At 44.2% G+C, this 13,574-nt stretch overlaps 1 protein-coding gene across 1 annotated transcript; it reads right to left on the reverse strand.

Annotated features, from left to right (window-relative positions):
* Positions 1-45: 45 nt before the first annotated feature.
* Positions 46-8,907, reverse strand: LOC103050983 (uncharacterized). The gene is made up of 5 exons (XM_025176122.2): positions 7,823-8,907; positions 6,895-7,024; positions 6,647-6,729; positions 5,752-5,878; positions 46-2,988 (listed from the first exon to the last, which is right to left on the reverse strand). Exons 1-5 carry the CDS (start codon positions 8,234-8,236, stop codon positions 1,496-1,498), a joined length of 2,247 nt encoding a protein of 748 aa, XP_025031890.2. The 5' UTR covers positions 8,237-8,907; the 3' UTR covers positions 46-1,495.
* Positions 8,908-13,574: the final 4,667 nt, after the last annotated feature.

Below are 13,574 nucleotides of genomic sequence, written 5' to 3' on the forward strand. Positions count from 1 at the left end.
GTGTGAGGAAGAGGTTCAGGCAATAAACACACAAATAGGGTAAAACCTGAAATAATTTATTGAGCAAAGCAAAACAATAACTGCTTTTAACTGTACAGTGTAATGCGGAGAAGAAGATAGTCACAGACAAGGCAACAAAATAAGTAGCTATACTCAGGGGAGGAACGCATGAGGAAAGAAGAGAACGCGAAAGATGGACTCTTACATCTTTCAGCTTCATTTTGTCCTCCTCAGACAGCACTACTGGACTTAAGTCTTGGAACTCCTGGTGGTCTCCTATCCCATCTTTAACAGGGCAGATCCTGCTTATCTAGACAAGTTTGGCCAGGTGCCAGAAATTACCCATTCCCATTTTAGACTCACCTGATGTGTTACAGAAACCCAATTGGTGGGTCTGTCCATCCAGAATCTTCCACATTGAATTTTAGTACTGTAGGTCCCTCCTTTGGATTCTTGTTTTATCAGGCAGGGAGAATTCATCTGATGTTTCAATAACATAGAGACTTGCCTTTTAAGCTAAAAAGCCCCAAATGCTGCCACCTTATTTTCTAAGGAGCCTAGGTTGCATCCCAGCCTCTTACTAAGCAACTACATTAAGTTACAGTCTGTCCGAATCAAGGTCAGGCTTCTTCTTACCAGACCCCCAAGCTAGGCAACCACATTTCAGCCCAACTAGTGGGGCAAATCCAGCCCAAGTAGTCACTTTCTTCTTCAGGTGGTTTTGGAACCATGCAATTAAAAAAAAAAGGTTTTAAGTTAACGTTGGCTAAGCCTGTTCTTTTGCTGATAGATAAGCGTATTATGGGAATACAGCCATGTGGAAAAGAAGGGAGGGGAAATTGAAAAGACAGACCTGGACAAAGAGACAAAAAAAGACAGGAAAATCTCCTTTCTCTTCCAATTTGAATCCCTAACCATTGCTTCTGAATTTCAACTGCCCTATAAAGAGGATGCACCAGGACACATTCAAGAAATCATGGAACAAATTCATTCACAGAATTTGAGAAATCTATACATCACTGGGAACATAATAAATTGGGCAACACAGATTGGAGGAAGGACATGCATTTTGGGGTTTCATTTACCTTAGTTATATTAAATACTGGAGACCCATACAGATCTCCTCAAAGTAAACCTTGGTGTTACATAGAGTTTTGCTCCCTGATGAATGACTTAAAAAAGAAAATTAAAAAATTGCACACCTCCTCTTCACCTCTCCTTTCTATAGCTCTGTGGTTCTTCCTCTTCCATCCAACAGGGCTACACCACCATCATATTTGGTTTCAACCTTCTTTTAGCCACTGACTGTAACTAAGTTCCACTGGGGTAATCCCCTGTTAAAGGACCCCCTCCTCCTATCTGGGCACGCATGCAGGAAGTGTAAGCTGAGTGAGAGGACAGCGCACTTATGCCATCTCACCCATCCTCTCACCCATGTCTACACCTGGGTCACTTTATGGCAAGTAAGGCCACTGCTCTACCAGAAGATCTTTCCTCATGTGTGAATGTATGTTTCCTCACCAACATGGATTCTTTGATGGTAGGTAATGGCACTGCTGCTACCGAAGGTCTTCCCACACTCCATGCATTTATATGGTTTCTCCCCTGTGTGGAACCTTTGATGGGAAATAAGTTGTCCTTTCTGAATGAAGGTCTTCCCACACTCGGTGCATTTATACGGTTTCTCACCCGTGTGGATTCTTTGATGGTAGGTAATGGCGCTCTTGCTACTGAAGGTCTTTCCACACTCCATGCATTTATATGGTTTCTCACCGGTATGGATCCTTTGATGGGAAGTAAGTTGTCCTTTCTGAATAAAGGTCCTCCCACACTCTGTGCATTTATATGGTTTCTCACCTGTGTGTCTCCTCTGATGGCGAGAAAGACCACTATTATAAATAAAGGTCTTTCCACACTTGGTGCATTCATATGGCTTCTCCCTTGTGTGGATCCTTTGATGAGATGTAAGATTATTGTTTCTACTGAAGCTCTTTCCACATTCCATGCATTTATATGGTTTTTCACCTGTGTGGATCCTTTGATGGGAAGTAAGTTGTCCTTTCTTAATAAAGCTCTTCCCACATTCCATGCATTTATATGGTTTCTCTCCAGTGTGGATTTTTTGATGGCAAATCAGGGCACTATTCCGAGGAAAGCTCTTTCCACACTCCATGCATTTATATGGTTTCTCCCCCGTGTGGATCCTTTTATGACAAGTAAGATCTCTGTTCTCAATATAGCTTTTTCCACACTCCATGCATTTATATGGTTTTTCACCTGTGTGGATCATTTGATGGCGAGTCAGATGACCATTTGTTCTGAAGGCCTTTCCGCACTCTATGCATTTATATGGTTTCTCCCCTGTGTGGATCCTTTTATGACGAGTAAGGTCTCTGTTCTCAATGAATCTCTTTCCACAGTCCATGCATTTATATGGTTTCTCACCTGTGTGGATCATTTGATGGCGAATAAGATTACTGTTTGTACTGAAGCTCTTTCCACAGTTCATGCATTTACATAGCTTCATCTCTGTGTGAAATTCTTCATAGGAATTAACATAACTGCTCAGGCTGAAACCCCTCCCAAATTTTATAAATGTATGTGGTTTGTGTTTCCTGTACAGTTTTTTAGGTAAAGTAAGAGAGAAGAAATTATTGACGTTTTTTCCATATTGTCTGCAGCCATACTGTTTCCTTTTAGCCTGGCTTCTACAATATTCATGTAAATTAAACTTATTTTTCCCTCTTTGCCCACATCCTGTATATTTTCCCTTTGTGTTTTCTTTCTGAGCTTGCTGGGTCAGGAAGTGATGGATTTCAGCAGGGAGAGAAGTGAAGGACTTCTCCTCTCCATCTTCCGTGTGGCTTCTCTCTTGCTTTTTTAGATCCCCCTGATAGCCAAGCATCACTTCTTCCACTTCACACTTAGCTGTTTGCAGTGGCACTAACCTCGGCTGTTTGTTGTTCTCATTCTCCTGCCCATCGCCTGCTTGGAAAAAAGAAAAGAGAAAGGCCCGTTAGAATTTAGAAGGATGAATGGGGTCTCCCCATCTTGAATATATGCCAGGTTTCAAGTTTGGCAACAGCTGCAGGACTGTGGTAGGGGAGGTGGTTTGTCAATTGTAACCTAGACACTCTGATGCCATCTTGGGGCACTTTTCGACAGAGAATCACCTATGTAGCCGTATTTGTAGCTTGGCACCAGGGAGAATTTGGGGTGCTGCTGTTCTACTGCCTACGTTGCTGCAGAAGTCTCCCTACTTGACCTCACTGCGGGGTGAAGGTTATGTTCCCAACCTAATGGGGGGGGGCACTTTATTCTGTCTTCCCTGGGACTGGGGTCAGTGGTAGTTCAGAAGTTCATGGCCATTACAACCCCCATGGACCTGTCCCAGGTGACACAGGGTCCACCTCACAATGGAGGCCACGCATTGGGTCTGGTTCTTGTCTCAGGGCAAATGCAATAAGATCTGAAGATGTGGGCCTTAACTTCCATCCCTTGGCATGGTCAGATCATTCTCTGATCACCTGAACGTTAGCCAGTGTCATTAAACTTCACAGGGAGGATTGACTGGTCGGCCCCAGACATCTAACAGAGTTGCTCCTTTTCTAGAGGGCATTTGGGAAGTTTCCTAAAGCTATAGAAGCCATTATAGCTTGCTAAAATAGGGAGGTGATGATGACCTAAGTTGCACATTAGGGCATCTGCTGCTCACTGATCTAGTGGGAATATGGGAGATGAAGCAAATCAAGAGATGCCCAGAGCATTGTTGGCAGAAGACAAGGGCCAATTTGACCAAACACAGTAAAAGCCCATATTCAGGTCTACACTCTGGCAATGAGAACAGTGACACCTCAATAGCTCTCCAATCTTATTGCATCCACAGACTGGTCCAGATCCTCCCAAGGGAAGAGGTGGTAGGAATACCATTTATTTGACCCCTCTGAGAAATTGTCAGGCATGTAGATGACAACATTCCTCAGAACAGCAGAGATAAAGGCAAGCTGGGCAAATCAGGACAAGATGACCAAGAGTTTGTCTTCCCCAGTGATTTGGAGTTTGGTCCGTTGAGTCCTAGGGAAGTAGATGTGTCCCTCTGCATCTTTGATTCTGCCATCTATAATGTGGATTCCCTGCCCTTTGTTGCTGGTGAAAGTGTTCAGAGAGTTGACGGAGAACTGGGTTTAGGACAATGATAGATGCTGCTATCATCTTGCTTGAAGGAGGCAGTGGTGTGTCCCATCCTCAAGAAGTTATCACTCAACTTGGACGTGGTGGACAACTATAGATGAGTCTCCTACCTTCCCTTGTTGGTGAAGGTTGTTCAGAATGGGGTGCAGAGGGGAGATTTGATTCTACAGGGGGCTGCACTAGTCTGCACTGAACTGTCTTGTAACTTGAGTTACTGCTGAATGTTGCTCCTTAATGTGCAGATGTGTCAGTTACAACCCCTCTTGGAACAGGAGGCTCAATTCAGTCACTCATGCCTTTGTCACTGAGCAATCTATTGCAGTGTTTTCTCCATGGGTCTGCCCTTGAAGATCATTTTTATTAAGGGCCACTAGATTCATATAGCAAAATACTGGGCACATCTAGATGGAGCAACCAAGAAAACTTGGCATGGGGTATGGTCTATTAATGTAATGGAAAAAGTAACCTGTAAAGTGACAACAACTAAATAAAGTACAGGAGAAAAAATGTTCTTTTTTGTAGGATATGATTTAAAAATGTACTCTAATAAAGAAAACAGTAAACAACTTCTATCATGTTGGGAGAAACTATGGAACAAATGATTGTAAGTTGAATATGTATACAGCATATACAGAATATTAATAACGCATGTGTTGTAAGTTGGTAATATATATTGATTTCCATTTGTGAAATATTGTGTTTGTACGGGTGTTATATAAAAGAGAGAAAGAGCTTGTGGCTAGGAAGCATCTAATCAAGGATTTACACTTTCCCTCTCATCTCCCAGAAGAGCAAAGCAGTAGCATCTTCTGGTCATGAATCTGTGGAGACTCCATGAATCCATGGAGAATCCATGGAGACCCTGCTAACACCTGCCTGCCCCTCTCCCATATTCATTCTTCAACTTTCCCCTAAACAAGAAAAAAATGAACAAAACAGGGAGAAAAAATATTTCTTTATAGTATGGTTTTAGAAGATAAAAAACTTTTATCTAGTTTTTCCTCTCCATGATTCCTCCAAACAGGAAAAAAAAAAGGTTGCTTCTCACTGACGCTTTTCGAAATCTGAAACTCATCTTTGGTGGTTTGAGGGAAGAGTTGCTGAAGGGGAGGATGGTCTTCCTTCCTTCCTTCCTTCCTTCCTTCCTTCCTTCCTTCCTTCCTTCCTTCCTTCCTTCCTTCCTTCCTTCCTTCCTTCCTTCCTTCCTTCCCTCCCTCCCTCCCTCCCTCAATACACCATGGGGATTCCAGACTGCACCCCCAGGCCTACCCTGCCCTCTTTCTGTCACTCTCAAGTAAGAGGACAGTTTCTTCTTCCTGGAGGGTTTTTGTTTTTGTTGGCCTTGCCAACAGACCTTGGATATCCTGGCAGCCCCCTATCCAAGAACTAACCACATCTGATCCTGCTGGGTTTTTGGAGATTAGGAAAGTGGTAATTCACGTGGTGGTCGGTAGGAGTTGTAAAACCACTTGAGGCCAATACATAGAAATATGTTCCCTGACTTCCTGTCCCTAAAAGACTTTTTCAATGAATTGAACCCAGAGCAAAGTGGGGCCTTACCCAGAGCAGCCATGTTCATAGAAACCTCTAGCATGACCTCCCTGCACAAGGCTCTTTGGCTCAAACTGAGGAGTGCCCATTCCTCCTCCGTGAATTGCACAGCCACTTCCTCAAAGGCGATGAAGCCCTGAAAGAGGAAGAAAATATCATTTACCAGACAATCCCAGGGAGAACTTAACTGCAGGGTTTTTTACCCAGGAAATCTGTACTTCGTGTCATTAATTTTTAAGTGAATATGCTTCTGTATTTCTGTAATAGTTTTTATGCTTTTTCTATGGATTCAATTCCCTGATTTTATTTACAGAATTATAGAATCATAGGGTTAAAAAAAATTGTTCTAGTCCAACCCCTGCCCAGAATTAGACTATTCCAGAAAATAGCAGTCCAATCTCTGTTTGAAAACATCCAGCGACGGAGCCTCCACAACTCCAAAATGGAAAGTCCATCCACTGCTTAACAGTTCTCTGAGTCAGGAAATTCCTCCTTATTTCGAGTTTGAATCTCCCTCTATAAACCTTCCACATTTTAAATATTTCTAACTGGTGTTCTGCACTCCTATACAATGCGGATGTATTTGCATCTTTCACTCCTGTATTGGATACTAATTTATGTTCATTACATTAGCCTACCACATGCAAAAGAAAAGAAAATATCAATTTTTTTCAAGTATAAATTGCATTTCCTTATTACCAGCCTCTCAGATTAGCTTATACGTTTTCTCTTTGTATCTCCATAACAACCTTGAAGGGTAGATCAAACTGAGTGAGTATGACTCAGTGGGTCTTTGAAGCTTGGCCTCTACATCCTCTTTTGCTGAAGAACAGCCTGTGCACTGAGCCCCATAACAACATTGGAGGGCTCCAAACAGTTCCCTGCTGGGCTTCAAGTCCCCCACCTGAGCTGGAGGCACAGCTGCTACTTCTGTCCCATCACAAACAAGTAACATTTCAGGGATTTCCATCAATGTTCTTCCATTCCCTGTTAAGGAGAGAAAGGGGAGGGAAACAGACTATTTTAAGGTTTGTGAATAAGTTGTGGGAACACATGATAAAGAACAGAAAAGGAGACAGGCCTAGAACTTAGTGGCCAAAAGCAGCTCATGAATGGAAGGAGCTTGGGCTTTCAGAAGAAACCTTCACTTACATGGGGAGGTGACCCGAGTTGGATCTTCCTGGGAGATCCTCCTGAAAAACAGCTCTTGAGAAGGAGGACTGGGTTGATCTCCTCTTCCCCGGGGGTCTGCTGAGATCTCCTCCACGAACAGTTCCTGCACCTAAAAGATCAGCCTGGTTTATGATCCACTTTCTGATGACCATGACTGTGATAGCTTCCTTGCCTTGCCTTCTCCATCTATCCTAACCAACCCAAATCAAAGGGATAACACTCAATGATTCATCTCTGTATTTGGCTGCTATTTCTGGGTGAATGCTCTGCTGTTTTTGTGACATGCTTCTGTGCCTCTTTTTATTATTTCCTCTTTTTATTCTGATTATGAGTTCCTCCTCTACTTTTGTTCTTTTCTTCAAGGATGAGGCCTTTTCTTCTTTGTGATTTTAATTATGTCTGTTTTATCTGTTCCTCCTGGGGTATTTTGATTGAGTTTAAGGACCAGTTTGGTTTTTCGTTGCCTCTTGCAGTGGGGAGACCACTAGCCTGGCAGTTAGGTGATTAAACTGAGATGCTTTTCTGGGGAAGACACATATCCTGAACTGTTGAAGGGCACTTTGGACACTTTATTCCATCCATTCTCCAACTGCCTCTTAAGTTTAAATTTTTAGTTTTGCATATTATTTTCAAATATGTAGGCTAAGCTCCATTTTATGCACCAAACAATAATGTTCAAGTCTTATTTAATATCTCTTTTTTCATTGTCTGATAATTCTTTCTACTAATTTGCATCTGTGCAATGTACCTATGCTTCTTTGTTTCCTCTTTCTTGTAAAAAAAAAAAAAAGAGTACCTAAGAGAATAGTTCCAGAAAAGACGGGCAAGGCTTTAAAAAGTTCAGGAATGAAGGTCACTGCTTGTCACATTATCACCCTAGGAAGCTCCCAGGATGAATTTCTCTCACCTGCTTCTTTCCTAGTTCCTTGTCCTCTGCTTGGCTCAGAAGGAAGCCCTCTGCCAAGGCCACTGCCTGGGAGCAGGTCTCTGCTCCGCATTCCCTCACCCAGGTCTCCATCTCTGTGGGCAGGATGGCCAAGAACTGTTCCAGGACCACCAAGTCCAGCATCTGAGCTTTTGTGCTTCTTTCTGGTTTCAACCATAGATGGCACAGCCGGTGCAGCTGGCTGCACACCTCCCGGGGCCCTCGGGCCTCCTGGTAGCAGAAACTCTGGAAGCGCCAGCGCTGAGCGTCTGAGCTGAGGGTCCCCTCAGGGAGGACTTTTAGGCTGCTCCTTCCCCCAAAGTCCCCTCTGCTCCCAGGCCGAATGGCAGGAGGGCCTTTGGAAGCTCCTCTTCCTGAAGATCGTTGGACCTCCATTTTATCTTCCTGGTCAAGTGGAGTTCAAAATAGGGCAAATGCTCTCCTGGCTCCACAAAGTGTCCAATTTTCACGAAGAGGCTATGGATTAACTTTATGAGGCCACTGAGGTGTCCTCTTTATCATTTATTTTCAGCTCAAAAAGAGACGTCACAGGCAAAATATGATGCTCTCCTCTTCCAACTTCAGGAGGAAAAACAACAACAAAGAACTGCAATCCAAATGTCATTTTTTTTCCTGTCTGCGCAACGCGCCATCCAGAACTCCCACATCTCGGACCCTGCAGGATCAGGAAACGGGCCGCGTGAGGAGCGGAGGCGCAGGGGGAACCAGGGGGGAAGGCGCTTTCCGATCTCCCCGGATCGCTGCAGGTACTGAGATCCAGCCGGGGAGCTGCAGGTGAGCCAATGCGGGATTGAACCGGCCGGACGGCGCCTCCCTCTGTCTGTCTTGGGCTTCACTGCCTCCTATTTTCATGCTGGGGGCAAAAGGATCCTCCTCCCCACACTCACCAGCCCCTTCCCAGCCTTCCCGGCAAACCCGTTCGGGAGGATTTGCGGTTTCGCTCCCTCGCTTTTGCTCGTGAGAAGAACAGCCGCCGCTCAGCCCTGCGCCCTCTTTGTCTGCAGGCGCCTCGGCGTGAGGGTGTGAGAGAGCCCTTCCTAGATAGGCAAGGCTTTCTTGGCAACCGTCACTTCCGGTCCCCCGCACAAGCATTTTCCAAGTGCTGACAAAGCTTTACAGCGCATGCTCAGTTCCATTCGGCCGTTAGCTGTCAGACCTCCAATGCTCGCCGACCAGTTCATCGCAAACTGGCGGTTTATTGAGAGCGCGTGGGAAAAGTTGTGGGAGCGGAGATTATGGGAATGGAGGAGGCTGGGTAGAGGCTGGAATAAGCTGCATCTCCACCTCCGGGCAGCAAAGCAGCCACTCTTTCGGGAACTGCCCAGCGTCCTTTCCCTGTCTCCCTGCAAAAGGGATGGGGCTCAAATGGCGTTGGTGCTGTTCCAAGCAGGGTTCTCCAGTACAGATAAAATCGAGAAAGTGTAGACGAGGTTAGCAGCCTTAATCACGTCTGTGCCACATGCAACACGGGGAGGGGGGGTGGAATTGATGGCCTCAAAGGCCCCTTCCAACTCTGTCATTCTGAGCTAGTGCAGATCCAGAGTCCTAATACGGATTCCATGAAATTTGTTTTTGTGACTTTCAGGTCATTTCTCTTGATTGATTATGTGCCATTAAGTCGTTGTTGATTCTTAGGGGCCACACACAGATTTTCTCCATGATCCATTTCTCTACCCTATCCAAATAGGAATTTTTTCCTCCAGGATGGAATATACACAATGCCTCCAACAGTTCCTCATGACTGTGTACTTGCAAGGCCCTTGGAATTTAGTTGCTCACCAGTTTGTCTATGACCTTTCCAAAACGTGATACCCAGAATTAGACAATATTCTAGATGAACAGATGACTTATCTGGGTGTTGAACAGACAAGTGTGAGGATCTTCACTTAGGAAACAAAATGAAATACATAGAGAATGGTATACATAGAGAATTGGTAGCAGTGCTTGTGGAAGAGAAACTGGCCGTGGAAGGACAGGCTGTCTGATCAGATTTAAACCCCCTATCCTCCGTCCTTCCATCTTGGCCCTCCCCCATCGTCAGGATGACCCGGCTGCTAATCAAACAAGTGTGCAGGAGGGAGGAGGAGGGAAGGCAAGATGGCTACCTGGGCATTCTGCTGCCACAGGCCTCATAAAGAATACAGTAGGCTGAATAAACAAAGCCAAAGCCCAGGAGACAAAGAAAAGAGGCAACCCAGAGGACAGATAACCCTGGTGAGAAGAGGCAACAGGAAAGAAGGCAGCAGCTGAGAAATGTGGGGAAAGAGGCACATTTTTCTCTTCCCACACTGGCATGAGGTAAAAGTTCTTCAAGCCATTTCCCTCAGATGGAACCAATGTTAGGAAAAAGAGACAAAGAGTCCAGAAGCCCAGCTAGGAACAAACAAGGGGAAAAGGTGAAGAAAAAATCAAGACTTGGACAGAACAGAAATTTTATTTATTTATTTTATTTATTTATTAAATTTTTCAACCGCCCATCTCCCCCCAATGGGGGAACTCTGGGCGATTCACAACGAACATTAGAACATGAAATATATAAACACATAAAACCTTAATTTAAAACATTACTAAAAAGAAGAAGGAGAGACCAAGAGGATGAAAAATCTGAGGCTGAAGGCAGAAGGACTCTATGGGGCTAGCCATCCCCATGCTTGAGGTATTCTCACCCCACCCCAGGCAAGGTGGCAGAACCAGGTCTTCAAAGCCTTACGGAAGGCCAGGAGTGTGGGGGCTAATCGCACCTCCGGGGGCAGGATGTTCCAAAGAGCAGGGGCTACCGCAGAGAAGGCCCGCCTTCTGGACCCCACCAGTCGAAGTCCTTTCACTGAGGGGCTCTGAAGCATGTCCTCTCTGTGTGATCGGGAGGGACGGGTTGAAGTCATAGGGGAGAGGCGGTCCTTTAGATAATCTGGTCCCATGACATGTAGGGCTTTAAAGGTGATAACCAACACCTTGAATTGGACCCGGAAGCAAACTGGCACCCAATGCAGCTCGCGGAGCAGAGGCATTACATGGGCCCTCCTTCGGGCACCAACAATAGCCCGCGCGGCTGCATTCTGGACCAGCTGTAGCTTCCGGATACTCTTCAAGGGTAGCCCCATGTAGAGCGCATTGCAGTAGTCTATCTGGGAGATAACAACGGCGAGTGACTGTTTGAAGGGCATCCCGATCCAGGAAAGGGCGTAACTGATGCACAACCCGAAGTTGTGCAAAGGCCCTCCTTGCCACAGCTCTTCAAGCAGGAGCCATGAGTCTAGGAGGACCCCCAGATTATGCACTGGGTCTGTCTAGGGCAGCACCACCCCATCCAGCACCAAAGATGACAAAATCCCGGAAACAGAGGAGCCATTAACCCACAGCCACTCCGTCTTACCAGGGTTCAGCCGAAGCCTGTTGTTCCCCATCCAGACCCTTACAGCCTCCAGGCACCGAGAAAGGGTGGCCACAGCATCACTTACTTCACCAGGGATGGAGATGTATAGCTGCATATCATCAGCATACTGATGATACCTCACCCCATGATGATGGATGATCTCACCCAGCGGTTTCATGTAGATGTTGAAAAGGAGTGGAGAGAGAACCGAACCCTGCGGCACCCCACAGAGGAGGGGTCAAGGATGGGACCTCTCGCTCCCTATCACCACCAATTGGGATTGGCCACGGAGAAAGGAGGCGAACCAGCACAAGACCGTGCCGCCCACCCCCAATTCCCTGAGCCGTCCCAACAGGATACCGTGGTCGACAGTATCGAAAGCCGCTGAGAGATCGAGGAGAGCAAGGATGGTCGCACTTCCACCATCCCGCTCCCGCCAGAGGTCATCCATAAATGAAATAGAAAACAGGAACTTAAAAATGATAAAAGACAGATTGAACTCTGTTAAAAAGGAGTATACCTCTATAGTGACCATAGGGATGTCAGAAGGATCAGACACCTTCTTTTCCTCTTTCTGGGGCTCATACCAAGCTGGGAATTTTAATAAAATTCATCAGATGATCAGTGGAGGTCAAAGATATTGTATTTATTCAAGTTGTCAAGTTGCTTTGGATGGGTGGCCACAAGGAATGCCTCTCTATCTCCCTTTTTATAGATCTTTTAGTTTAAATAGTTAGCCAATCATTATCAATGGAATGGAATGTCTTAGCTTATTACAATAGTTCCTGCTCTATTGATGAGATAGCCTACTTGGCTTAACTACAGACATGGTGTTTTACCAGACTCTGCCTGTTCAGCTAGTTTAGCTAAGATAATTGGGGTGAAAAAGAGGGCAATGAGAGGCCCATGTAGCTTAGAATTATGAAGAGGTGATAGATAATACATGGGAATGAAATGGGAGGAAACTGTTACAATTCCCTGTGCAGCTGGAATTTGAGGGAGGCACCGTTCACTGATTGATTCTGCCTATTATTGAGCAAGATAATTAGAAACCAAAGATGTGTAGAAAAGAGATAAACTGAGATCAAGTTAGTTAAAAGTGCTTTGCAAGCAGATTCATATTAAATTTTACGGTGAGAATAGGAGAGCAGTCTGACATCTAACTTGGCTGTAATTAAGGACATAATAAATTATGGCTTTGTTTTTCTTTAAGTTTTGTTTCCTTGTAAGAAGCCACCCCAAGAGGGGATGTACTTTGTAACAACTGTATAAAAGAACACCCTGGGGGGTGGGTATGTGTGCTTGCTTTGGAATATTTTTTTCTTTGCACCCTTTATTTGTGCAAAGCTTGGTTCTATTTCTACTCTGTAGTGTGTGTCGATTGGCAAGTATGCTGGGTCACAAGCCTGTGTTCTGGGACAACACTATCAGCATGAACATCTTCCTTCTGTACAGTTCTTCCTTTCATATTCTGTTAAAACAGATGTTGCCTTATCTTTCCCTCAAACAGATGCCAAACTCCCTCATTTATAGTTAAACAGATGTCTCTTTAGCTAAAGCTAAAACAATGGGCATTTTATCTTTCCCATGCATGTGTTTATCTATATATAAGATATATTTATTTATTTATATTCCAAATTTGTCACTGCCCATCTCACTACAGAGTGACTCTGGGTGGTTTACAGTAAAAAGAATAAATATTAGTTAAAATACAATAAATATGAATTAAAATACATTACAAAAAGACTTCCTATATAAATAATAAATGTTAGACTTGGGGAGTGTCTTAACAGCGCTAGCTGCCCTCAGGTATGTCTTATGTCTTCCTTCCTACATAGAATTTGCTACATAATATATTCATTTGTTTATACTGACAGGAACCAGCATTACTATCTTTCCTATACAATCTTTCCTTATTGTAAACATATAAGAAAAATATGCTAACAGGGATGTACAGGATTAAGATCACAGAAATAGGGGTCAGCAATAAACAAATATGTTAGAGTTATAGAATAGAAAGATATGAACATATAGTGAAATTGGTCTTCAAAGAATATAGTGTCGATAAAGAGCTTATAGAAAATAGTTAAAATAGAAAATAGGTTTATTATTAAGATTAATTTCTGTACTAGTTGAAGGCATTTATAATTTACAGTTCATTTTTGGAAGCTTTACTTTTCTAAAATAAGAAACTAAGAAAAAAAGATTGAGCTCAGTGGACGAGGAGCATAGTTCTCGAAAAGTCTGCCCTGGAATCTTGTTTACATTAAGTGCTGCATCTTTCAGGTGAAACCTAGGATTTGGGGACCCAGAGGCAAGGGGGAAATGTAAGGTCTATCC

The sequence above is a fragment of the Python bivittatus genome, unplaced genomic scaffold (genome assembly GCF_059951505.1).
Source record: "Python bivittatus isolate LINGU-HERP-01145 unplaced genomic scaffold, Pbiv_v1 ctg000810_np1212, whole genome shotgun sequence".
Lineage (NCBI taxonomy): Eukaryota > Metazoa > Chordata > Lepidosauria > Squamata > Pythonidae > Python > Python bivittatus.